At 41.3% G+C, this 27,752-nt stretch overlaps 1 protein-coding gene across 1 annotated transcript in view; it reads right to left on the reverse strand.

The window, feature by feature from the left end:
- Nucleotides 1–27,752, reverse strand: part of LOC117502338 (transcriptional repressor p66-beta-like) — a 168,964-nt gene that overhangs the window by 85,497 nt on the left and 55,715 nt on the right. The window contains exon 2 of the mRNA XM_034161379.1: nt 25,212–25,583. Coding sequence (XP_034017270.1) covers nt 25,212–25,582 — 371 coding nt within the window. The 5' untranslated portion in view covers nt 25,583. The remainder of the gene's footprint in view (nt 1–25,211; nt 25,584–27,752) is intronic.

The following is a 27,752-nucleotide window of genomic DNA, read 5'->3' on the forward strand; positions in this document are numbered from 1 at the left end:
TGTGAAATGTTGTGCTCCAATACTTTTGGAGGGCACTGAAAAAAAAAAAAAAAAAAAAATATTAGACAGAACTTACACAGACACATGAGGGACATTTGAAAAGCTTTGAGTTTTGAGTGTGGGGGCATTATTTTAGCAAAAGTATTTGCAAATGTGTATTTTGATCCGTGTGTGTTAACCAAATCCACAATATGTAAAAAAAAAATCTGCATGTGTGTATTGGATGTGTTCTCACACGTGACTTTGATACACTCCTGCCACAGAAGAGCCGCAAAGGTGTGCAATTTGTACCCGGGTGGAGACTTGTCTGTGACTCTGTGGCTTCCCACCACCTGGAGGTGGAAGCAATAATGATATGGGTCACCCGTCCTGTTTTAAGCCTGGCTGGGCCCTCAAAGAACATCCACTGATTCAGCTTTGAGGGCATCTTTTTTCTGTGTTTAAATATAAAAGCCAAGCTGAGGGGCCCATTACTTATGCAACCCATCATCTTGGCTTTTATGTTTTTAATTAATTTATATGAAGTTGATTTGCTTTCAGCTTGAGGTTAAGGAAGATAATTTCAGAAAGCTTCATTTTTTTGGTGTTTTAAATGGTATAAACTAATTACGTCCGCCAAGGACATAATAAAACGATCTGCATTTATTTATTTGTCTGTGTATTTGCAAGATTACATCACAACTACTGTACAGATTTTGGCAGAATTTTCACCACGGATACATAATAGGTAGGGATGCACTGATCCCGAAACCAGTATTGGGTATTGGCCCGAGCCCGTATGTATGTACTGCTCTGGTACTAGACACTCGATACTCCTTTACAACATCGTGATGTCAACCTCTCAATGCATCGTGTTTGTATTATGGGTCATTCGCGGCAGCTCGTGAGAGGTAGAGGTCGCGGTTTGATGGAACTGCTGCAAGCTTTTCATCTGTTTTCTGTAGCGCAGATCTGAGTTGAGAACAGTTGTCTCTCAAAGCGCGCTGACAGCAGCACACCTGCACTGAGCTTTTTACTAAGACATTTTTACATTTTTTTCTTTTAAAGTGTTTTTTTTTCTTTAAAACTGTGCCACTCCGTGTGTTTCCTCACTAAAAACAGCTGATCCGCACGCATTAACAATGCTTGTTTTTTTCCACCCAAATGCGCCTAAAGTCTCTTTCTGAGGATGACATACAAAAATGCTGACAAAAAGTTCTAATCCACCTTAGAAGAAGAAAATGTTTGCCTCAGATTTGAACTGAACACGTCATTTGATATGGACGTCTAATGACACCAAACATATATTGGTGAGTAAACGACCGTATTTTATGTCAGAAATGAGGTCCAGGTTGTTAAAAGCAGCATTTCTCCTTTAATTCACGTTGGCTTATTGTTGTTGGCTTATTAGTGTAGCAGATAACTGAAACAATCCTTCAAATGGTGATACAAGCATCAAATTCAGCACAAATACAGCTGGAGCTAAATTAATGGAGCAACTTTAACTTTTGACCCTGCACAAACTGAAACTGACCTTTGTCACCATTCTTGCTGCTTTTACCTCAAAACTCCAGACTGTCCAAACTTTACCTTTTTGGAATCTTTATGATCAGGCAATTAATGTGGTGCAGTTTTCTATATGATTGGAAATTTTAATTCTTTATTTTTTTTGTATTTCTTATATTTAAAACGACATAAACAAATTAAAATGTGTGAAATTCCAAGTGTTCCAATACTTACATTGTATTGGTATTATTACTGTTTTGTTTAAGAAGGTTTAATTTTCACTGTTGCTGCACTTTGGGTCAAATCATAGTCATATTGTATATCATATTGATATGAAAATTCAGTAAGGTATATCTTCTATGATACATTTCAAATCGAAGGTGGAACTCTACTAGTGTTTACTAAGGTACACATAAATATCTTTAAAGAAAAAAAGGTACCTGGTCTTGAGAACCAGGGATGGTAGGTTGAAAAGCTTTTTTATCCAATGGGAACTCTCCCTACACACCTAAGCAGCTCAAGAATATGGACAGCAGGTATATAAGTGAGATTTACATGACAATTTATATGACAATATTGAGATATGATAATTTGTCCATATTGTACAGCCCTACTGTCAACTAGCTGAAAACTCTGAATATTAATTTACATGTACATTTAAAAAATGCTTAAAGTGGCAGGAGGTTAAGAGGACTGTAATTAGGGGGGTCAGCTGAAAAGCATAAAAGAAAAATGCTTAAAAAGGTGGAGAGCATGGGGGGCACAGCCCCCAGAAGCTAAAACATTTTAGTCATGCTCATGCTCCCAAGAACCATTTTACTGACTGAAAAATGTCTGAAGGACCTAAAGGACATGGTTAGATGGCGAGGACCTTTTCCAAGTATGTGAGAGACAAAGAAAAATGCTTAAAAAGCCGGGAGGTCAGGGGGTGGAGCACCCCCAGAAGCTGAAAGGTTTTAGTCATGCTAATGCTCCCCTGAAGCATTTACTCAAAATAAAGTCTGAAGGACCTAAATGACATGGTGAGATGCTGACCAGCTTCGCTCGTTCATGTCTGCGACATATACATAATGAATTGTAATAAATTGTGAGTTTTACCATTACAGTGCTGTCAACATTTAAATATGAGGTCAAGAAAGACTGACTTTATTTACATTTTTTCATAAAACAAGTATTTATGTTCATTAAAGTCAAGAAAGGGGAACTATAAAGTGAATATTGACAAAACAGGTTATTATTTTAATGTTGAGGTGGTGGTGGCGGTGGGGTGTTGTCATCAGCTACTTAAAGTAACTAATAAAGTAACCTAACTTAATCTTAGTGACTTTAAAAATTGAATCATCAGTACCCCTTACCCCTTCCCCTCCGTTTAACGCGGGCACGAGAGACAGAGGTCTCAATTCTCTTTTTGGAGCGAGGCGGAGGGGAAGGTGGAGGGCTACAAACCCCTCCGTTTGGAGTGAATCTGGATGCACACTCCGTTTAGAGGGGTAGGAGGAGCTTACCGCTGTCTCCACAGAAACAAACATGGCACCGAAAGAGCCGCACAAATGAAGCGGCTTTCATTACAAATTACACTGTTTAGAAAGTTATAACTTGCCAAAAAACTTTACAGGCAGTTGTCTATGACAGTAACATGTCTGCTGCTGGATGCATGTTGTGTATATTGTCGTTCTGAAGAATATCGTAACTGCTCGTGTGCTGAGGCGTTATAATGCACATACACACGAACGCTACGATAAGACACTTTTATATCTCACAACGGAGAAAATCATGATAAAGTATAAGCAGGTTAATTTATATGTTCATAAATCTTTGGATAATAGCGCCCCCTGCTGTTGGATTTCAAGGTCTGTAACACGTGTGTGTATTTAGTAAACAAACAGGGAGCCCTGAACACACTCGACTCCTAATAAGAAAATGAGGCAGAAAATGAGAAGTTTCATCAATGGGAATAAGTTGGAAAATATCTACACACACATGTACATGTGTAACACACAACCTGACGTCCTGACAGACTGATATTATTTGTCAAGGAAATTTCTAAAGGAAATAGAGCTGGATGCAAAAATGGGAGAATTTGAAAAAGAAATATCAGGTGAACAGAACTAGATGCAGCCCAGAACATACATACAGGTGCTGATCATATAATTACAATATCATGAAAAGTTGATTTATTTCAGTCATTCATTCAAAAAGTCAAACTTGTATAATGTATACATTCATTACACACAGACTGATATATTTCAAGTGTTTATTTATTTTAATTACTAATTAATTAATTACTAATCAATCAATTAATGATTAATCAAACAATACAATTACTATTATTGATTAATTATTATTAGTATTATTAACTAACGTTGGGGTTTTTCCATATTTATTGTATGGCTTTGCCTTACAATATAAAAAAGCACCTTGGGGCAACTGTTTGTTGTGATTTGGCATTATATAAAAAAAATGATTTGATTTGATTAACATGAATTAATTATTAATACTATTAATTATTATTATTATTGTTGTTATAAATTACATATTAATTAAATTAATTAACATGACATGATTGTGATGCATCAAAGAAATCTGCGACTTCTTCTATTTCTTTGCATTTACGCAGAAAGGTGAGAAAATAAAAAGAACAAACAGGTGACTGCAACAAGTTGCCCTTCGGTTGCCATGTTAACAAACAGTGAAGATGGCAGTTTGACACGGGCAGGTTTTTTTTCTCCTAAGGTGGAGGGGTGTCTCAGTTCATAGGACTAGAGGCATACCCCTACCCTTACCCCTTGTTTTGAAGGGGTAGGGCCAAGGGGAAGGGGTACAAAAGAGAACTGAGATTGGGGGACAGTAATCAGTAAAGTAAGTAACTTTTTCAAAGTAACTGTGGTACCACTGGTGCTCACAGACATAAGTAAAGTTAGTGATGGACAGTTTCAGTTCAGTTCCTGTATATTTTGTAGCGCTGAAGTTACATTTCAGTCAGATGTCTGTCAGTGTCATGTTTGTTAAGAAACACACGGACAATTTGTTGGAGTCAAAAAGTGAAGTTACATGATTTAAATGAAATGGTTGTAAATAAAACAAAGCTAATGATATTGGTAGTCAAAATGTAAGGAACAACTGATGCATAAAACATTTTCAAAGTCATCATAAAACTGTCATGGTATCATTAAGTATTTATACTCTGTATCGATGAGTAACCAAATGTAGGTACTCGTACTTGTACTCCGTCTGGGATAAGGTGATACCAGTGCATCCCTAATATTAGGCAAAGGAAGACTCCATTAAATTTTGGCAGTGATTCGGATCCAGATACGGATTCTGGATCAAGTTTCTCTTTATATAGGTTTTGAAGGATTACTGTTAACAGAATTACGTCAAAACTACTTCATAGATTCTCACCACATTTGCACCACAGATGCACATTAGGGCATGAAACATTCCAATTAATTTTGGAGATGTTCTGGATCACTTCCCAAATAAAATCATCAGCCTTTATTTATGAATTCATTTGTCTGTTTACGGACCGTCTGCTCTAAAAATCACAGGCTGTGTGAAAAAAATTGCTGCTGGGCACTTTTTAAAAGTTGTGTCAAAATGACTGTGTGTTCAAAGCCACGGAAGAAATAAAGCCAACGAGAAGAAGCACAGAGGGGACTGTCCAGGAACCAGTGGTTCAGTTCTAGCTGGTCTGGTTATGGATATGATTTTTTTGTTGTTTTTTTTTTGGGGGGGGGGGGTGATTCACACAGTTGCAGCACCTCATTGTGGTGTCTTTTTGTGTGGTCACAGAGTGAACACACAGAGAGCTGGGTGAACACAGGGAGCTGAGTGAACACACAGAGAGCTGGGTGAACACAGGGAGCTGAGTGAACACACAGAGAGCTGGGTGAACACACAGGGAGCTGGGTGAACACACAGGGAGCTGAGTGAACACACAGAGAGCTGGGTGAACACACAGGGAGCTGAGTGAACACACAAGGAGCTGAGTGAACACACAGAGAGCTGGGTGAACACACAGAGAGCTGAGTGAACACACAGGGAGCTGAGTGAACACACAGGGAGCTGGGTGAACACACAGAGAGCTGAATGAACACACAGAGAGCTGGGTGAACACACAGATGAGTGAACACACAGAGAGCTGAGTGAACACACAGAGAGCTGGGTGAACACACAGATAGATGAGTGAACACACAGAGAGCTGAGTGAACACACAGGGAGCTGGGTGGACACACAGAGAGCTGAGTGAACACACAGAGAGCTGAGTGAACACACAGAGAGCTGAGTGAACACACAGAGAGCTGAATGAACACACAGAGAGCTGGGTGAACACACAGAGAGCTGAATGAACACACAGAGAGCTGGGTGAACACACAGATGAGTGAACACACAGAGAGCTGAGTGAACACACAGAGAGCTGGGTGAACACACAGATAGATGAGTGAACACACAGAGAGCTGAGTGAACACACAGGGAGCTGGGTGGACACACAGAGAGCTGAGTGAACACACAGAGAGCTGGGTGAACACACAGGGAGCTGGGTGAACACACAGAGAGCTGAATGAACACACAGAGAGCTGAGTGAACACACAGAGAGCTGAGTGAACACACAGAGAGCTGGGTGAACACACAGATAGATGAGTGAACACACAGATAGATGAGTGAACACACAGAGAGCTGAGTGAACACACAGGGAGCTGGGTGGACACACAGAGAGCTGAGTGAACACACAGGGAGCTGGGTGAACACACAGAACTGCTGCATTTAATGACTCTGGAACTCAGGTGAACCACAGCCTGGTGCACACTGGCTGGTGTCATGCCAAAGTAGTTATCCCCGTCAGAATTTGTATCGTCTGGTGCGGGAGCGCGCACTCACTCAGTGCAGCGTCTTTTTTTGGACTGCATTTAAAAAATGTGACAACATCTTGAATGGATGCTGTGAATTGAAAACCCACACTTTAAAGGGACCCAGTGTGGGAGGGCTGGAGGTTTGGACCAAACGCATGCCTAAATGTGCACCAACATCACGTTACATGGATCATATGTGGCTTGACATGGATCATATGCAGCAACACAAGCCACTCGAGGCTGATACGTGGCTCACTGGAGGCTGATATGTGGCACATGCGAGGTACAGAGAGGCACATAGAGACACATTAGTAGCACTGACACGCCCATGCGTGGCTCATTATTCATGGCTTATTATTCAATGGGACCAAGGCTCTATATTTTCATTTCAGGGGTTCCAAACAAATGGCAAAGAGAAGACTTGCTAAGCAACATCGTTCTAATGTGATAGAGAGACTCCCATTGATCTGGACCCTAGCTGTGGGCTTATTATACAGGGCCTGTATGACTTCAATAAACGCCTTGTGGAAATTAAACCGCTCCAGCGTGCTGTATAAGAAACCCCACCCAACAGAGTCAGATGCTTTTTTCAGCATCTAGTCCCTCCACTACCATCTCTATCTTATTTTTGATCACATGTTGCATTACGTGTAGGGTCTTGCGTCGGTCTATGTTTTATAAATCCCATCTGGTCTAAGTGAATTATTTCTGGCAGAATTATTTCTAAACACCTGGCTAAAATAGCTGTAAACGGTCTATAATCTTGATGAAGGATGCTAACAGGTCTACAGCATTCCTGCTCATCCTTACCCCCCTTCCGAATTACAGAGCGAATGGCTTCTCTCCATGAATGAGGAATTTCTTCTTCCTTCAACACCCAGTGAAATGCCTTCTGCAGAGGTGGGATTAATGTTCCCTTCAGTGATGTGTGGACCATGCTGTGGTGGACCCCTCAGCACCTGAGGACTTGCTGGTCTTTTTAGATTGCTTTATTTATTTCTGCATCTGTCATTTCACCTGTCAAAGCCTCCTTCTGTTCTTCTGTTACTCTTGGTAAATTTAAGTTCTCTAAAATGTATCCATTTGGGGTTTATTCCCAGTATCCAGTTGAGCACATAGGTTTCTATAATAAGCTTCAAAGCACTTTTGAATTTCATCTGTTTTGTCCACTGTTGTTCTTGTATGTGGGTCCCTTATTTGTAAATGTTGCTTTTTGCCTGATGTTTTTCAGATTATATGCCAATAATTTTGTTGAATTACCCCCCCCCCACACACACACACACACTTTGTAGTATTTCTGTTTTGTGAACAGTAGATTTTTTTAGATCTCCTTTGCATAGATCTTATTTATCTCTGCTCTCTTTTTCTTAATTTCTTAATTGATGTGCCCTTCCAATTTGTCTTTAAGCTCACTTTCTAGCTTTTTTTTTTAGATCTGATTTTAGTGTGTCAAGTTGTAGCTGCCGTACCTTTTTAAAATGAACTGTTTTGGCTATTATCTTGCCTCTCATTACGGCCTCACACGTGTCCCACAGCACAGTTCTTTCAATATATCTGAATTTAATCTCCAGATAGTTGTTTTTTCCTCACTCAGCAGACGTAATGTTAAATAAAGGGAGCTGTGGTCCCATAGGTCCCTGACTCCTATATCACATTTTTCTACCTTATGCGTATCTTTATTATACATCAGAAATAATCAATCCTTCTGTATACATTATGTGGTGATGCGTAATAAGTATAATCCTTACTTGTAGGGTTCAGAACCCTCCATACATCTACAATTCCCAGTTCAGACATCAGACCCCCTTTTTTTTTTTACTTATTGCACTTTTTGTTTTCCACCTCCTGAAGGGTCGAGCTGTGAGTTAAGTCTTTGGTTCAGATCACCTCCAGCAGTCAGAGTACCCTCCGCCTCTGAGGTCATCAGGTCAAACATCTGTCTGTAGAATCTCCAATCCAAGCCTGGTGAAGTGTAGATATTATGAAAAGTTACCATCTCCCCCTCTACTTTCCCCTTAACCATGATAAACCTTCTCTCTTTGGCCCCGTCACAGATATTTTTTCAAATGGAATCTTCCCCAAAATTAAAACAGCGACCCCTCTCCGGTGTCCTGATCTGGAGGAGACGGAGAACATCTGGTTGTAGCTGTTCCTTCTAAGATTGACATGTTCCGTTTGTGTTCGGTGGGCCTCACCCCGACTCCATCTTTTTTCATCTTTCGTACTGTCTTGCTCCTTTTGGCTGGGTTGAGTACACCGTTTACATTATGTCAGGCTACTTTAATGCAGTTTTTGGGTGTTGTTCTCATTCCTCTTCTCCATTTCATATTTACCCCTTTTGCTACAGAAACAAAGTGAACTTTAAAATACCTTGTAACAAGATACTAAAACTTCTTTAGGTCAGGTCTGCAAATCGACCTTCTCTGAGCTGAGATGTTCAGTCCACTCTGAGGGATGTTCTCTGTTCCCGGGGGGCAGGGGGCCCTCGCTGATAAAAATCCGTATTGTTCATAAGTACACAACAGCTTTAAGTGCTGCCCCTAAAACACGTAGCTCATGAGGATATTATCATTTCAACCAAAAACCCGTATAAAACGCTGCAGTCTTGACAAAAATAAAGCCACGTGTTTCTTAGGGTATTTCCTGGAAACAGTCTAATTTTCACCTTAGAGTGTTGTGTTTCATCAGGTGTCCTGGTCTCTCCTGAAGGCTTGTAATTTCTGTTTGTACCGCTGCCGTGTCTCCGTTGTTCTGTGCTCATTCATACAAATCTGCACTTTTAGTCAACTTTCAATTTTTTCCTCTGGGCTTAATGATCACCTTTATTACCACAGTGTCATATTTATACTCACTTTCTCAAACTGATAGGTTTAAAGGGCCTTTAAATCTTAGTGTCCGGAGCTCCATTTTTATGCTACTGCCATGTCGGAGTTAGGCCAGAAGTCCTGCGCCACCCAAAAATTTCAAGACTCGTATGGTTTATTTCATTGTCGGTGTTCAGTGCCAACAATAAGGCAGAGCATGCCACATTTTGTGTGTGTATCCTTCATGAAAGAGATGCAGGCAACAAACAGTTCATTCACTGGGTGGCAGCTCATGAAAATATGGTGACATTGTCAGCTGAACATGTGGAGATGGAGGAAACGAAATATGTTCCATATCAGCAAGCCCAGAGCCATCACAAGGGAGCAAAACAATGGCACTGGACAAAAAAATGACCATGCTGGAGTTGGCATATTCAGGTAGAATTACCTGTTTGTAAGAACCAGACTGTGCATTCCAGAAGAAAAAGAGAAACCTGACAAGACAGAGTGCCAGTTGGAAATATGACAGACGACCAGATGAAATGTGAGTGGAGAGTGTGATTTTGTTAACTCATTCAGGATGTTCTGAGTGGCTCGGCTGTGCACACTGGCCTCTACTGGTGGTTGGCTCTCACTGCGGTATTGTATCACTTCCTGTTCCGGAGCACAGCGGTGTTTTTCTGTATCTGTTAGCTGTTTAATCTGCGCAGTTAGATTGAGTTATCTAGATTACGATTTGTTTCCCAGTGTAATCTTCACGTGCCTTAACTAAAGCACTCCTTCTGCTGAATCACCTCTAAATTATTTACACATTATTCACTTTGCGTGTTTTTAGGAATCCGCTAGCTTAGCACAGCTACTAGCTCTTAGCCGATTTAGCATGGCGGCTTCTCCTGTCTCTCCCGCACTTTTCTGTTCTGGGTGTGAAATGTTTAGTTATTCCTCGGCCTCCTTTAGCAGTAACGGTACTTGTAATAGGTGTAGCTTATTCATAGCTTTGGAGGCCAGGCTGGGCGAATTGGAGACTCGGCTCCGCGCCATGGAAAATTCTACAGCTAGCCAGGCCCCTGTAGTCGGTGCGGACCAAGGTAGCTTAGCCGCCGTTAGTTCCCCTCTGGCAGATCCCGAGCAGCCGGGAAAGCAGGCCGATTGGGTGACTGTGAGGAGGAAGCGTAGTTCTAAACAGAAGCCCCGTGTACACCGCCAACCCGTTCACATTTCTAACCATTTTCCCCACTCGGCGACACACCCGCCGAGGATCAAACTCTGGTTATTGGCGACTCTGTTTTGAGAAATGTGAAGTTAGCGACACCAGCAACCATAGTCAATTGTCTTCCGGGGGCCAGAGCAGGCGACATTGAAGGAAATTTGAAACTGCTGGCTAAGGCTAAGCGTAAATTTGGTAAGATTGTAATTCACGTCGGCAGTAATGACACCCGGTTACGCCAATCGGAGGTCACTAAAATTAACATTAAATCGGTGTGTAACTTTGCAAAAACAATGTCGGACTCTGTAGTTTTTTCTGGGCCCCTCCCCAATCGGACCAGGAGTGACATGTTTAGCCGCATGTTCTCCTTGAATTGCTGGCTGTCTGAGTGGTGTCCAAAAAATGAGGTGGGCTTCATAGATAATTGGCAAAGCTTCTGGGGAAAACCTGGTCTTGTTAGGAGAGACGGCATCCATCCCACTTTGGATGGAGCAGCTCTCATTTCTAGAAATCTGGCCAATTTTCTTAAATCCTCCAAACCGTGACTATCCAGGGTTGGGACCAGGAAGCAGAGTTGTAGTCTTACACACCTCTCTGCAGCTTCTCTCCCCCTGCCATCCCCTCATTACCCCATCCCCGTAGAGATGGTGTCTGCTCCCAGACCACCAATAACCAGCAAAAATCTATTTAAGCATAAAAATTCAAAAAGAAAAAATAATATAGCACCTTCAACTGCACCACAGACTAAAACAGTTAAATGTGGTCTATTAAACATTAGGTCTCTCTCTTCTAAGTCCCTGTTAGTAAATGATATAATAATTGATCAACATATTGATTTATTCTGCCTTACAGAAACCTGGTTACAGCAGGATGAATATGTTAGTTTAAATGAGTCAACACCCCCGAGTCACACTAACTGCCAGAATGCTCGTAGCACGGGCCGGGGCGGAGGATTAGCAGCAATCTTCCATTCCAGCTTATTAATTAATCAAAAACCCAGACAGAGCTTTAATTCATTTGAAAGCTTGACTCTTAGTCTTGTCCATCCAAATTGGAAGTCCCAAAAACCAGTTTTATTTGTTATTATCTATCGTCCACCTGGTCGTTACTGTGAGTTTCTCTGTGAATTTTCAGACCTTTTGTCTGACTTAGTGCTTAGCTCAGATAAGATAATTATAGTGGGCGATTTTAACATCAATCAATCATTTTTTTTATATAGTGCCAAATCACAACAAACAGTTGCCCCAAGGCGCTTTATATTGTAAGGCAAGGCCATACAATAATTATGTAAAACCCCAACGGTCAAAATGACCCCCTGTGAGCAAGCACTTGGCTACAGTGGGAAGGAAAAACTCCCTTTTAACAGGAAGGAAACCTCCAGCAGAACCAGGCTCAGGGAGGGGCAGTCTTCTGCTGGGACTGGTTGGGGCTGAGGGATGAGAACCAGGAAAAAGACATGCTGTGGAGGGGAGCAGAGATCGATCACTAATGATTAAATGCAGAGTGGTGCATACAGAGCAAAAAGAGAAAGAAACAGTGCATCATGGGAACCCCCCAGCAGTCTACGTCTATAGCAGCATAACTAAGGGATGGTTCAGGGTCACCTGATCTAGTCCTAACTATAAGCTTTAGCAAAAAGGAAAGTTTTAAGCCTAATCTTAAAAGTAGAGAGGGTGTCTGTCTCCCTGATCTGAATTGGGAGCTGGTTCCACAGGAGAGGAGCCTGAAAGCTGAAGGCTCTGCCTCCCATTCTACTCTTACAAACCCTAGGAACTACAAGTAAGCCTGCAGTCTGAGAGCGAAGCGCTCTATTGGGGTGATATGGTACTACGAGGTCCCTAAGATAAGATGGGACCTGATTATTCAAAACCTTATAAGTAAGAAGAAGAATTTTAAATTCTATTCTAGAATTAACAGGAAGCCAATGAAGAGAGGCCAATATGGGTGAGATATGCTGTCTCCTTCTAGTCCCCGTCAGTACTCTAGCTGCAGCATTTTGAATTAACTGAAGACTTTTTAGGCAACTTTTAGGACAACCTGATAATAACGAATTACAATAGTCCAGCCTAGAGGAAATAAATGCATGAATTAGTTTTTCAGCATCACTCTGAGACAAGACCCTTTCTGATTTTAGAGATATTGCGTAAATGCAAAAAAGCAGTCCTACATATTTGTTTAATATGCGCTTTGAATGACATATCCTGATCAAAAATGACTCCAAGATTTCTCACAGTATTACTAGAGGTCAGGGTAATGCCATCAAGAGTAAGGATCTGGTTAGACACCATGTTTCTAAGATTTGTGGGGCCAAGTACAATAACTTCAGTTTTATCTGAGTTTGAAAGCAGGAAATTAGAGGTCATCCATGTCTTTATGTCTATAAGACAATCCTGCAGTTTAACTAATTGGTGTGTGTCCTCTGGCTTCATGGATAGATAAAGCTGGGTATCATCTGCGTAACAATGAAAATTTAAGCAATACCGTCTAATAATACTACCTAAGGGAAGCATGTATAAAGTGAATAAAACCAGTTTTATTTGTTATTATCTATCGTCCACCTGGTCATTACTGTGAGTTTCTCTGTGAATTTTCAGACCTTTTGTCTAACTTAGTGCTTAGCTCAGATAAGATAATTATAGTGGGCGATTTTAACATCCACACAGATGCTGAGAATGACAGCCTCAACACTGCATTTAATCTATTATTAGACTCTATTGGCTTTGCTCAAAATGTAAATGAGTCCACCCACCACTTTAATCATATCTTAGATCTTGTTCTGACTTATGGTATGGAAATAGAAGACTTAACAGTATTCCCTGAAACTCCTTCTGTCTGATCATTTCTTAATAACATTTACATTTACTCTGATGACTACCCAGCAGTGGGGAATAAGTTTCATTACACTAGAAGTCTTTCAGAAAGTGCTGTAACTAGGTTTAAGGATATGATTCCTTCTTTATGTTCTCTAATGCCATATACCAACACAGTGCAGAGTAGCTACCTAAACTCTGTAAGTGAGATAGAGTATCTTGTCAATAGTTTTACATCCTCATTGAAGACAACTGTGGATGCTGTAGCTCCTCTGAAAAAGAGAGCTTTAAATCAGAAGTGCCTGACTCCGTGGTATAACTCACAAACTCGTAGCTTAAAGCAGATACCCGTAAGTTGGAGAGGAAATGGCGTCTCACTAATTTAGAAGATCTTCACTTAGCCTGGAAAAAGAGTCTGTTGCTCTATAAAAAAGCCCTCCGTAAAGCTAGGACATCTTTCTACTCATCACTAATTGAAGAAAATAAGAACAACCCCAGGTTTCTTTCAGCACTGTAGCCAGGCTGACAAAGAGTCAGAGCTCTATTGAGCTGAGTATTCCATTAACTTTAACTAGTAATGACTTCATGACTTTCTTTGCTAACAAAATTTTAACTATTAGAGAAAAAATTACTCATAACCATCCCAAAGACGTATCGTTATCTTTGGCTGCTTTCAGTGATGCCGGTATTTGGTTAGACTCTTTCTCTCCGATTGTTCTGTCTGAGTTATTTTCATTAGTTACTTCATCCAAACCATCAACATGTTTATTAGACCCCATTCCTATCAGGCTGCTCAAAGAAGCCCTACCATTATTTAATGCTTCGATCTTAAATATGATCAATCTATCTTTGTTAGTTGGCTATGTACCACAGGCTTTTAAGATGGCAGTAATTAAACCATTACTTAAAAAGCCATCACTTGACCCAGCTATCTTAGCTAATTATAGGCCAATCTCCAACTTCCTTTTCTCTCAAAAATTCTTGAAAGGGTAGTTGTAAAACAGCTAACTGATCATCTGCAGAGGAATGGTCTATTTGAAGAGTTTCAATCAGGTTTTAGAATTCATCATAGTACAGAAACAGCATTAGTGAAGGTTACAAATGATCTTCTTATGGCCTCGGACAGTGGACTCATCTCTGTGCTTGTTCTGTTAGACCTCAGTGCTGCTTTTGATACTGTTGACCATAAATTTTATTACAGAGATTAGAGCATGCCATAGGTATTAAAGGCACTGCGCTGCGGTGGTTTGAATCATATTTGTCTAATAGATTACAATTTGTTCATGTAAATGGGGAATCTTCTTCACAGACTAAAGTTAATTAGGAGTTCCACAAGGTTCTGTGCTAGGACCAATTTTATTCACTTTTATACATGCTTCCCTTAGGCAGTATTATTAGACGGTACTGCTTAAATTTTCATTGTTACGCAGATGATACCCAGCTTTATCTATCAGAGGACACACACCAATTAGCTAAACTGCAGGATTGTCTTACAGACATAAAGACATGGATGACCTCTAATTTCCTGCTTTTAAACTCAGATAAAACTGAAGTTATTGTACTTGGCCCCACAAATCTTAGAAACATGGTGTCTAACCAGATCCTTACTCTGGATGGCATTACCCTGACCTCTAGTAATACTGTGAGAAATCTTGGAGTCATTTTTGATCAGGATATGTCATTCAAAGCGCATATTAAACAAATATGTAGGACTGCTTTTTTGCATTTACGCAATTATCGCTAAAATTAGAAAGGTCTTGTGTCAGAGTGATGCTGAAAAACTAATTCATGCATTTATTTCCTCTAGGCTGGACTATTGTAATTCATTATTATCAGGTGTCCTAAAAGTTCCCTAAAAAGCCTTCAGTTAATTTAAAATGCTGCAGCTAGAGTACTAACCGGGACTGGAAGGAGAGAGCATATCTCACCCATATTGGCCTCTCTTCATTGGCTTCCTGTTAATTCTAGAATAGAATTTAAAATTCTTCTTCTTACTTATAAGGTTTTGAATAATCAGTCCCATCTTATCTTAGGGACCCTCGTAGTACCATATCACCCCAATAGAGCGCTTCGCTCTCAGACTGCAGGCTTACTTGTAGTTCCTAGAGTTTGTAAGAGTAGAATGGGAGGCAGAGCCTTCAGCTTTCAGGCTCCTCTCCTGTGGAACCAGCTCCCAATTCAGATCAGGGAGACAGACACCCTCTCTACTTTTAAGATTAGGCTTAAAACTTTCCTTTTTGCTAAAGCTTATAGTTAGGGCTGGATCAGGTGACCCTGAACCATCCCTTAGTTATGCTGCTATAGACGTAGACTGCTGGGGGGTTCCCATGATGCACTGTTCTTTCTCTTTTTGCTCTGTATGCACCACTCTGCATTTAATCATTAGTGATTGATCTCTGCTCCCCTCCACAGCATGTCTTTTTCCTGGTTCTCTCCCTCAGCCCCAACCAGTCCCAGCAGAAGACTGCCCCTCCCTGAGCCTGGTTCTGCTGGAGGTTTCTTCCTGTTAAAAGGGAGTTTTTCCTTCCCACTGTAGCCAAGTGCTTGCTCACAGGGGGTCGTTTTGACCGTTGGGGTAACTGTTTGTTGTGATTTGGCGCTATATAAAAAAAAAAATTGATTGATTGAATTGACTGGAAGGAGGAAACTCACTCACTGCAGAAGGAGAGAAACTCCACCTTCAAAGCTGGTGATAGGGCTCTCTACAGCACAGCCTGCGCCAACCTGAAGAGAGGCATCAGGAAGGCCAGGACTTCAGGAGGAGGATCCACGACCTCCTGGACACCAACAACAGCAGGCAGGCGTGGATGGAGGTCCAGCACCTCACCAACTACAAACTCGGCACCAGAGCTGCTGAAGGTGACACCGAGTTGGCAGAAGAGTTAAATCTCTTCTTTCCTCACTTCAAGACTGTGACACCAGGAGCAGCCACGTCACCATGAGTGTCCAGGAGTAACTTCACGGTGGGGGAGCACGAGGTGAGGCGCACGCTGAGGGGTGTCAACCCACACAAAGCAACGGGTCCCAAATCATCTGTGAAACACTGTGCAGACCACCTCCCTGGGGTTTTCACCAGACACAGTCTGCTGTTCTGTCATGCCTGAAGACCTCCACCAGAGTCCCCCTACCCAAGAAACCACCCATAACCAGCCTCAATAACTACCAGCCTGTTGGACTCCACTGGTGGTGATGAAGTGTTTTAAAAAACTGGTTAGAAGTTACATGATGTCATTCCGAACACCCCACTTCAGACCCAAACCAATTCACTTACAAGGTCAACAAGTCAACAGAGAATGCCGTGACTGCTGCCCTCCACACCACGCTGACCCACCTGCACCAACAGGGTAACTACACCCGTCTTCCCTTCATGGATTATAGTTCAGCATTCAACACCGTCCCTTCCCCACGGCCTCATGAGAAACCTGCTGAACCTCGGTCTACCTCATTCCACATGTCTTTGGATTAAGGACTTCTGTCAGATGGCTCACAGAGAGTCAGGATTGACCCCTACATATCCATAGCTCTCACACTCAGCACCGGTTCCCCTCAAGGCGGCATGCTGAGCCCACTGCTCTTCACGCTTTACACCTCTGACTGCACCCCGTCCACACTAGCAACACCTTCATTAAGTACGCGGATGACACCACAATGGTCAGCTGTATCACTGGAGGAGATGAGTCTGTCTACCAGGAGGTGGTGGAACAGCTGACGGTGTAGAGAAAATAAGCTGCTCCTAACACATCCAAAACCAAGGAGCAAATCATAGACTTCAGGAGAAACCAAACAGACATTCAGCCTGTTATCACTGGGGGGCCTGTGGAAAGGGTCAGGGCCTTCTGTTTCCTGGGAGTCCACATAGAGGAGAAAATGACCTGGGACAGCAACACCACACACTTGGTAAAGAAGGTACAGCAAAGACTCCACTTTCTGAGAATCCTCAGGAAAAATAACATCAGCCAGAGATGTCTGGTGTCTTTTTCCCACTCTGCCATGGAGAACATCCTCACATACTGCCTCTGGACGTGGTTTACCAGCCGCACAGGGGCAAACAGGAAAGAGCTCTAGAGGAGATAACTGGGTGCCCTCTACTCACACTGGGGGACCTTCATGGCTCTGACTGTCTCAGGAGAGCCAACACCATATTAAAGGACTCGTCCCACCCTGGACACTCTCTGTGTGAGCTGCTGCCATCATGCAGACAGTACAGGACCATTAAAACAAGAACAAACAGACTGAAAAACAGTTTCTACCCAATTGCTGTTACAGCTTTGAGTGGAACCAAACAGTCAGGTCACATGACACACTGGAAATGAGAAAAATATTTGTTCATGTGCAATATCCACAATTTTGTACATATTTTTCTCTTTTTTCATATGTAATCTCTTTTTTTTCTACTATCCACACGCCTGTGAATGCCAGAACAATGGGCTTCACCTGTGTGCAGAAGGTGGACGAAGTGATCTGGACTTATTTTTATTTTTATTGTCTGTGATGACTTCAATTGAAGTTGACAGATGTAGACCCCTGGACATCATCGTACATGTAAGTTTCTGCAGAAACGCGAATATTGGTTTTTTGTAATTTTGGATTTTGCACCTATGGGATCCGTGGATTGCTCTGCGTTTGCAGTCTTCATCAGCCAGCGTGGCCCGAATCAAAAACTCATTGTTCTGACCTCTAACGTGTCCAAAAGCCACATCGACATGTTGACGTTTAAATCAGACCTGGACATTTTGCCACGGTGTGAACAGGAGATTAAGCGCAAAGACTATATAAGTGTATTTTATGTCATGGTGACTTGATTTTAAAGTTGTTAAAAAAATCACGGTCTGTTTAGAAGAAATGCCACAGCTCCGCTCAAACAGACTATTAAAAAAAGGAAAGCTTCTGAGTTTGTGCTGATACAATTGAATGAGGAGGACCTGAATGAAGTCTGAATGCATTTCTCCAGAAAGACTTTTGAAATTATTCGTCACCTTCTCTCCAGACCTTGTGGACACCCTCATCTTCTCTCTCTCACTTATTTTTAAAAAGTTAAAGTTATAAATTCTAGTGAGTTGTGTGCTTTTTTTTCCCCTTTGTATTTTCTATGGCTTTGATAAAGGTATTTTTTGGGGAGGTGATGGTCTAGTGGTTAAGCAGTGGGCTTGAGACCAGAGGATCCTCGGTTCAAACCCCCACCCGGCCAGTAAATCACTAATGGCCCTTGGGCAAGGTCCTTAACCTCCAAATTGCTGCCGGTGTGTAGTGAGAGCCTTGTATGGCAACACACTGACATCAGTGTGTGTGAATGGGTGAATGCGAGGGATCAATGTAAAGTGTTTTGAGATTCTGACATAGATGGAAAAGTGTTTTATATATGTATGCATGCAGTCCAGTCCATTTTCTTATTCACTGATGTTGTTCATGTTCAGTTCTTTGTAAAAATTAAAGTGTCTTGGCTGTAAACCGATGGAAAACATGAAACAGTTGAATTCTGTGTGTTGTTTTAGGTGTCTTATTGGATCAACAATAAAGTAGCTTAGTTTATCTTTGACTGACCTGGACCTCGAATACCAGAAAAGATCCCTAAAGCAAAAGTGCCAAATCACACCAAAGCTGCCTCAAGGTGCTTCACACAAGTAAGGTCTAACCTTACCAACCTCTAGAGCAGTGGTCTCAAACCGAGTGCAGAAAGGGCCAAGAGGGTGCAGGTTTTCTTTGCAACCACCAACTCTACCAGGTGACTGAGCAGTGATGGAATCATTTAATCAGTGAAATTACCTGGTGGAGTTGGTGGTTGCAATGAAAACCTACACCCTCTTGGCCCTTTTCTGGTAAGGAAAAACTCCCTCTGATGATTTGAGGAAGAAACCTCAAGCAGACCAGACTCAAAGGGGTGACCCATTGCTTGGGCCATGCTAACATTTACAAGTATTTTACAAAGTTTTTACCAAGCTGAAGAAAACAGAAAACAAGAATTCAAGACATCTTCTGCATCAGCGTCAGGCATGGCATCTCTCCGGTCATTCCAGTATCACATGGTCCACAGACGCCACTCCCACACACTTCCCTCCATACCTCGGACAGAGAGAAAAAGAGCGGAATCAGTTGGCTGGAAAACTACACCTAAAAGCATAATTCATCAGCAGTAAATCAACAGGAAAGCAGAGAAATTACTAAAGTGGTCACCAGCTGCTAGCCCTAAGCTTTACTAACAGACTCAGGATTTAGTTAAACTTGAGGCAGAGACCTGTTCCGTTACTAATAAAATTAATTTAAAAGGATATTCAGCATAGTTCCATACTACGCCAGTATGCTAGCCATATGAAAGGGAAAATAAGTGCGTCTTAACTCTGGACTTGAAAGTCTCCACAGAATCTGTTTTATTGATGCAGGGAGATCATTCCACAGAACAGGGGCACGATAAGAGAAAGCTCTGTGATCTGCAGACTTTTTATTCACCCTCGGGACACTAAGTAGTCCTACACCCTGAGAACGCAGAGCTCGGGCTGGCATGTATGGTTTAATTAGGTCAGCTAAGTAGGGAAGTGCTATTCCATGAATACTTTTATGTTAGTAGCAGAAACTTAAAACCCAACCTCACAGAGACAGGAAGCCAGTGAAGAGACACCAAACTGGGTGTAATGTGGTCAAACTTTCTGCTTCCTGTCAAAAGTCCGGCAGCAGCATTTTAACCAATTGGAGACCACGAATGCTGGATTACGGTAAACCAGAAAAAATAACATTGCAGTAGTCCAATCTAGATGTATGACACATGAGCCAAGGGTAAGTGATAACTGATCAACCTGATGCCGATGTCTTAGTGGACCAATCAATGTACAGTGACCAATGTACATGACCTTACTGATACAATGTACAGTTTGTCTCTTTTCCCTACAATAACCAAACCAAGCAGGATAACGTCACACAGTGCTACATTAATAGATAATATTTTTACCAATAAATGGGGTGTTTCAGCAACAAGTGGTTTAATATTATGTGACATCACAGATCACTTGCCCATGTTACTCTGTGTGACTGTAAATTAAAGAAAAGCTATGAGGAAAGGAGATTACTTACAAATGAATAAGAACTGATGAAACCATTAATGCTTTATCAACAGTTTAAAAGAACAGGATTGGAGCTCAGTCATTTCTGAAACAGATGTTGATACAGCATATGACAATTTCCTGCATACGTTGTCTCACTGTATAATAATTATTGTCCAAAGAATACTGTATAAAGAAAAAAATCTACAAATAGTCCTCGTCTTACAAAAGGCATATTGAATGCATGTAAAAAAAAGCAAAATCTGTACAAAATGTTTATTAAGCTTAGAACTAAAGATGCGGAACAAAAATAAATTAACAGATATAATTAGAACTGCTAAACAGCTGTATTTTAAACAAAAACTATTTGATAATAAATCAAACACAAAGAAAACATGGTACATATTGAATGATATTATTAAACAGGGATCAACAAATCGAATATCCCAATCATTTTGATAACATCAGTGGTGACAATCACTGCCTGATCAATATAGTTAACAAATTTAACAAGTTCTTTGTGAATGTTGGTCCAGAGCTGTCTGCTGAGATTCCAGACCAACCCAAAATTCAATTTAATGCAACAATGATTAAGAATACTCACTCAATGTTTCTCTCCTCAACCAATGAACAAGAAATCAAAAGGATAGTTCTCAATTGTATAATTAAATATTCCACTGATTGACATGTTAAGCGTGTTGTTGATTATAATGTAACTCCTTTCACCCTGTTTGCAACTTATCATTCCAGTCCGGTTTGTTTCCCAATAAACAAAAGTATTACCACTACTCAAAAGTGGGAATAACACAGTTTCACCAATTACAGACCAATCTCACTGCTGCCCCCAGTTCTCAAAATAATGGAAAAATTATTCTCCGCTAGACTTGAAAGCTTCATCAGCAGACAGCAATTAATAAATGAAGCCAGTATGGCTTAGGCCAAATAGAACCACCTCTATGGCAATAGTTGACGCAGAGTAGAAGGCATAACAAATGCACTGGATCATAATAAGCTTGCTGTTGGTATCTTTATTGATTTAACAAAGCGTTTGACACAATCAATCACTCTATTTAATAAGCAAATTAGAGAATTACGGGCTCAGAGGATTAGCTGAGAAATGGATCAGAAACTACCTGACTGGAAGAGTAGTTTGTGAAGATGGGTGAATATTCATCTGAACTACTTAGCGTCACCTGTGGTGTCCCCCAGGGGTCGTACTAGGTCCAATCCTGTTCAATCTGTACATAAATGACATATTTAATGTATCACAGTCATTAAAATTAATTATTTGCTGATGACACCAATATTTTACAGTAGCTCAGATTACAATGAGTTTAGGATACGGTGAATGTGGAAATGAATAAACTAAAAAATGGACGGATTCAAACAAATAAATTTTAAATCTAATAAAACAAAAGTAATGACTTTTGGTAATCACAAAAGCAATCCATACTTTCAAGTTATTATTAATGGTGTACAAATTGAAAACGTATTTCAGAATAAATTTCTAGGTATAATTATGGATAGTAAATTATCATGGAAAGGTCACATCAGGCATATAAAAAACAAAACTGCCAAGAGCCTCTCAATTATAAATAAGTAATATCTTGATCATGACGCACTGCGTATGTTATACTGTTCCTTGGTGCTCCCCTACTTTACATACTATGTTGAAGTATGGGGCAACAATTTCAAATGCTCATTAAATCCATTATTTTTACTGCAAAAAAGTGCAGTGCGAATCATTCACAAAGTTGGCTACTTAGAACATACTCATGATCTCTTTATTCAGTCCAAGTTATTAAAATTGTATGACCTTGTAAAATATAATACACTCATCCTTGCTCTTTAAAGCTTTTAATAATCAACTACCGAACAACTTGCAAAAATGTTTTGCTCTTAGAGAGAACATTCATAATTTGAGAGGCTATGGAGATTTTGTTCTGCCTAATGTTAGAACTACTCGAAAAAGTTTTTGTGTGACAGCTTGTGGGGTGAAATTGTGGAATGCTCTGGATTTACAGCAAAAGCTCTGCCGAAACATTCACAAATTCAAGTCCTTATATAAATATGCGGTTTGGTCTGTATACAGAGAGAATAGAATTTAATGTACTGTTCTTTATCAGTGTTGTGCTGTACCTTATGATTCCTTACCATTGTGGTATGTGATATACTCTACCTGTGAATTCTTACCATTGTTGGTGTGTGTGCTTTATCTTGTTACCATTTTGGTATTTTTGTCCTTACCATTGCTGGTATCTACCTCTTTGTTGCAAACAAAAACCTTGAATATGTATAAATTGCTGTTTTGTGGTTTTTTTTTATTTCTGTTTTCAGTTGAACTGACAAGGAAGTCATTGTGATTATTTATTTTGTGTTAAAATGAATGATGGGGGTGGGATTTAATAAGTTTTCTCCTTCCCACTCGTTTTCGAGCTAAATGATAAATTTATTGCATATGTACTGGATATATTTATTATTTTTCTTTTTGTATTAACCTGCTCGTAATAAATAAACAAAGAAACAAACAAACTAAGAACCATCATTTCAGTCTTATCAGAGTTAAAAAGTAGGAAATTGCTAGACATCCAGCTTTTTTTACTGATACAAGGCAATCCTCTAAGGATTTTATGTGGTATGAGATTCCCAGCAGTTATTGGCATGTACAACTGAGTATCATCAGCATAGCAATGAAAGGTAATACCAAACGCCGCAATATATGTGTCCAAGGGGTGCTATATACAGGGGGAAAAAGCAGGGGGCCTAAGACGGACCCCTGTGGAAACCCATATTTTATGTCGCCAAGGTTGGAGGCAGTGTTGTACAAGACACAGTGAGAATGGCTGGTTGTGTATGATGTCAACCATGCAAGGGCACTCCCAGTAATCCAGTCATTCCAGTAATAAAATGATTCTCCAGCCTATTGAGTAGAATATGATGATCCATGGTATCAAACACAGCACTGAGATCCAACAGCACCAGAACCATAGTGGTGTCTGAATCCATTGCAAGCAGAAGATCATTCACCACTTTAGTGAGAGCTGTCTCTGTGGAATGATTTGTTCAAGAATAACTATGGCCTAAAGTAGTTTTTTGAATAGTTAAACTTGATTCCATTAAGGTGTGTATCTTTTTCACTTTGTCTGTAAGGTGGAGAGTAGCTAGAGGACCAAAACACAGTGCAGTGTGTTTTAAAAATACACAAACACTGTTTTAATTTAAAGTTGTAATGTCTTTTTCAGATGATCAGCGCTATAAGAACAGCCAGCAAGCCCTTTTTCTCTTAAAAGGCTTTATTTTACTCAGTGTGATGCTTTAGAACTGGTGTGCCCGACCAGTCGATCGCAGGCTGAGTTCCAGTCAACCACATGAAAAAAAAATCTGTCTCTGGACTCGAGGATTGAGTCCTGCTATAAGAGACTGATGCAGAAGGTGGCATCAATGCACCAATAAGGATGCCGGCTGCCTTAAACACCATAGAAGAAGAGCTCTTCTTCTCTGGTGGAGGAGAAATAAACAAAAAATTATCATTTTTATTCTGAGTGAGGAGGATTATTTTTATCCATTATTCGAATGGCAAATCCATCTGTCTATCTGCAATGTAAATGTGGCTTTACTGAAGAAAGCAGCATTTCAAGACCACGACAAGAGCTATGATGCTAACGTCCCGGCTAAATGCACGCCCGAAAAGTCCAGGAATTGAACAGTCAAGTAGCAGCACAATGGTCCATAAATATGGAAGACTGATGTATGTGGTGAACAAGACTGCCTGTTCTGTTGTTCTATTCGGGCCAGGAGTCTCAGGACGTATTTATTCTGTGCGCAGCTGGAGGAAACGTGGAGAACATACAGACGCTAGGAGGCTCAGCAGAGGTAAATTTCTGGAATGATTTTCTGAATTGTTGCCCTAAATTAAAGAATTTCTTAAACATTCAAACCATGCTGAACATGCACAGCTTTTGGACTTGAAAGCAAGTTTAAAAACAAGAAAGCAAGTTTAAAAACAAGTTACATGTGCTGTCAAGCAGGATGCAACAGTGGGACCTGCAGAACTTTCCACACATGGACACAGAGTGGGCGGAGCCTGAGAGTGCACGTTATGATGATCACGTGCAGAGCATCTTGTCAGAATTTGACAGGTGCTTCACTGACTTTGCATCCAAAGAGCCTGTTGTAGTATTGAAAAATGACAACAGAGAACTTTTCTGTTTTTTCATTTGAGGAAAATATAGATGTGGACTATATAATGTCCAAAGTGGCATCATTCTTCAACCTGCTTATCTGTGCTATTAGAATGAGATCCTCACACTGAAAAATGACACTGAGCTCAAATCCAGAGCAACACCTGGCATGAACGTCCAATTCTGGACTCTAATACAGAGAGTATCTGAGTGCCTCCTACTGTCCGGACTATGAGAGACCAGCTTCCTCCTCTCGGGGCCAGAAGTCCCACTAAGGTAGGGAACAACTTGAGGCCAGTTCGAGGTGCACATTTACTTCAATAATGCATTATTATTGTTAAAATTTTCTATTTGTGCCAGAAAATTGTGTTACTATATTGGTGCACAATAGACTGCGGCTGCGCTGTGGCGTTCGATACGGCTCGGTAGATCTCGATACAATGTCGACTTTTAAAGTAGATTTCTGTTCATAAAAGGTTGAGCACCCCTGCTGTAGAAAGTTGTATCTTCTGCTGCCTACAATGATCAGCTCCTTACACCAGTTATGTGGAAGGTGTGTGTGTGTGTGTGTATCTGTGTGTGTCTGGGTTGTGTTGCCATCATTTAAAGAGGAACTGTGGTACATTTTATCATGATGTTTGTGAGTACTGGTGAGGGTTAAACAAGGTCTTCCTGTCTGAAACCTGTGTTCCTGCTGCTAACTGACCTGTGGGCGGGGCATCATCGGCTGTCACATGTGATCAGCAGTATGAGGACGTTTAAGCACCTGTGACTGAAGGTCCACAACCCGCTGCTGAATAAAATTAACTGATTTCACTCCCAACACACTGCGTTCGCTCTCACCATCGTCTCCCGGCGCTCATGTCCACCGGCTCGTCAAGATGTTTTCCTTCCCGTCTTATGGCCGCCTGTGACCTCCCAACCTGAGACTGCCCGTTCATTTTCTCTTCATAAGCAGCAGCACCCATTAAACTCTGGTGATGAAGGCTGCTCACATCGGGGCCCTTCCTGTCCGCCAGGGGCCCTGAAACCTCCAGCGCTGCCAGGTCAGCTAGGTCCTTACGCTTCAAAAGGGCAAGCATCTTCAGGCGCTCCATGGCCTCATGGCCTTCCATTTTGAGCCGTTTGGCTAGTACCTCCTCTCGCTCGCTGTGTGACTCGAGGCCTCGTTTCAACAAGTTCAGCCTCAGCGCCTCCTCAGACATGCGCTCCATCCTGGAAGAGGGAACAATGAGAGTGGTTTAGTGCTGGTACTGAGGTCCAGGACCTGCAAAACCTGGATTTACAGTCCGTCACCTTCAGGGCACAGCAGGCATTGCAAAGTGAGGTATGTAATGTTGAACAGTCCTCATCTACAAAACACTCATGGGCGCCGAGCGAGAACACGGTGCAGAGTGAGAACACGGCCCTGAGCGAGAACATGGTGCCGAGCGCGAGAACACGGCCCTGAGCTGAGAATACGGTGCTGAACGAGAACACGGCCCTGATGCGAGAACACGGTGCCCGAACGGAGAACACGGTGCCGAACGAGAACACAGCCCTGAGCGAGAACACGGTGCCGAGCGAGGAGCGAGAACACGGCGCCGAGCGAGAAACACGGCCCTGAGCGAGAACACGGCCCTGAGCGAGAACACGGCCCTGAGCGAGAACACGGCCCTGAGCGAGAATACGGTGCCGAGCGCGAGAACACGGCCCTGAGCGAGAACACGGCCCTGAGCGCGAGGTGAGAGAACGGTGCCGAGCGAGAACACGGTGCCGAGCGAGAACACGGTGCCGAGCGAGAACACGGCCCTGAGCGAGAACACGGCCCTGAGCGAGCGAGGAGAACACGGCCTGAGCGAGAACACGGTGCCTGAGCGAGAACACGGTGCCGAGCGAGACACGGTGCCGAGCGACACACGGCCCTGAGCGAGAACACATTCTATATTCTACATCAGTTCACCAAACCAGATCTACAGCTGTGCTAGCATTGTGCATAATATTCAAACATTCAGAATCACTAGACTTATGTATTTGAATTTTTTATTCATTTTTAATTATTTATTTAATTTTTATGTTGAATTGTTCTGTGTGAGGCGCCTTGCGGTGGCTTTTGTTGTGATTTGGTGCTTTATAAGCTGATTAAATTGAATCGACTAGTGAAATTCATATTTTAGCAATCAATGACTCTGTCCTGATGACAACATTTAAACCCAATCACATAGTTCAACAAGGATGTAATTTAATGTTGAAATGACTCAATTAAACAATGATTTAATCATGAGAAATCCTAATGAACAGACACACTGCAGTCATTGTTACGTCACCCCCTGTTGTGTTTAGAATAAATATTTGTATTTATTTACTGTCTTTTTTTCCTGGTTGAAATGCAGATATAAATTATTGAATCTATCAGACTTCTGAAAATCTACACATTACTTTTCATGCTTACTTGTCTAAAATAAATGTCCAAGGTTCATGATCATGTTAATCAAGAACGCACTCACCTGAAACAACAACAGAGAAGTTATGGTTTTAATTTACAGACAAACATCAAAGATTTCTAAGGAATCTCTTTTTTTTTTTTAACCTTTAAAACTATTTTATTTACAAGTAATTTAATGTCAGAAAAATATAAAACAATGATTTTGATGTTTTCATGTTTTGGTCTGATGCCTCGTTTATTTTTGACTTTAAATAAAGGCTGTAACAAAGATTTTAAAAAAAAACCTACAGCTTTACTTCACAAAAGTGGCTGTTAAAATGCAGTCAGCAGAGTTTCTTCCGAGGGCAGCTGGCCCCGGTCTCCCCAATCCTGCAGCATTCGGACCGCAGCTCGCTCAAAGGACAACTGTAGCAGCTGTACGAGAACTTTAATGGCTGTATGAGAACTTGTCCCCCAAGAACTTTTTCCACGGCCTGCGAAACTATCCACATCAGAGAACCACCTTCGTGCGCTGTGCAAAAAGACACACTAGTGAAAAAGACACACCTATGAGGAACAGAAAAAATAAAATCTATGGTGTTGAAACAGCAGACGATTCTGTATTCTTACAAACAAGAAAAGACGGATAGTCTCGGTAGGTAACTTTAATAAGCAGAAAAGTGAGTACGATGAGGGTTTGGTATCAAAAACCAATTCTTCTCAAGAATTGTTAAGAAATGATTCAATCCACAGACATCAACAACCTTTTTACTTAAAAATTCCCCAAAGGTTTTTGAGGGGCAGGCGATGTTTTTTGAGGGTGTTTATCAGGAACAGGACTGTTTCTCTACATGTAAACAAACACACACACAAAGACAAACACACAGCACGCACACACACAGTACACACACAGACACTCAACACATGCACAGCACGCACACACACAGTACACACACAGACACTCAACACATGCACAGCAC

The sequence above is a fragment of the Thalassophryne amazonica genome, chromosome 20, assembly GCF_902500255.1.
Source record: "Thalassophryne amazonica chromosome 20, fThaAma1.1, whole genome shotgun sequence".
Classification (NCBI taxonomy): Eukaryota; Metazoa; Chordata; class Actinopteri; order Batrachoidiformes; family Batrachoididae; genus Thalassophryne; species Thalassophryne amazonica.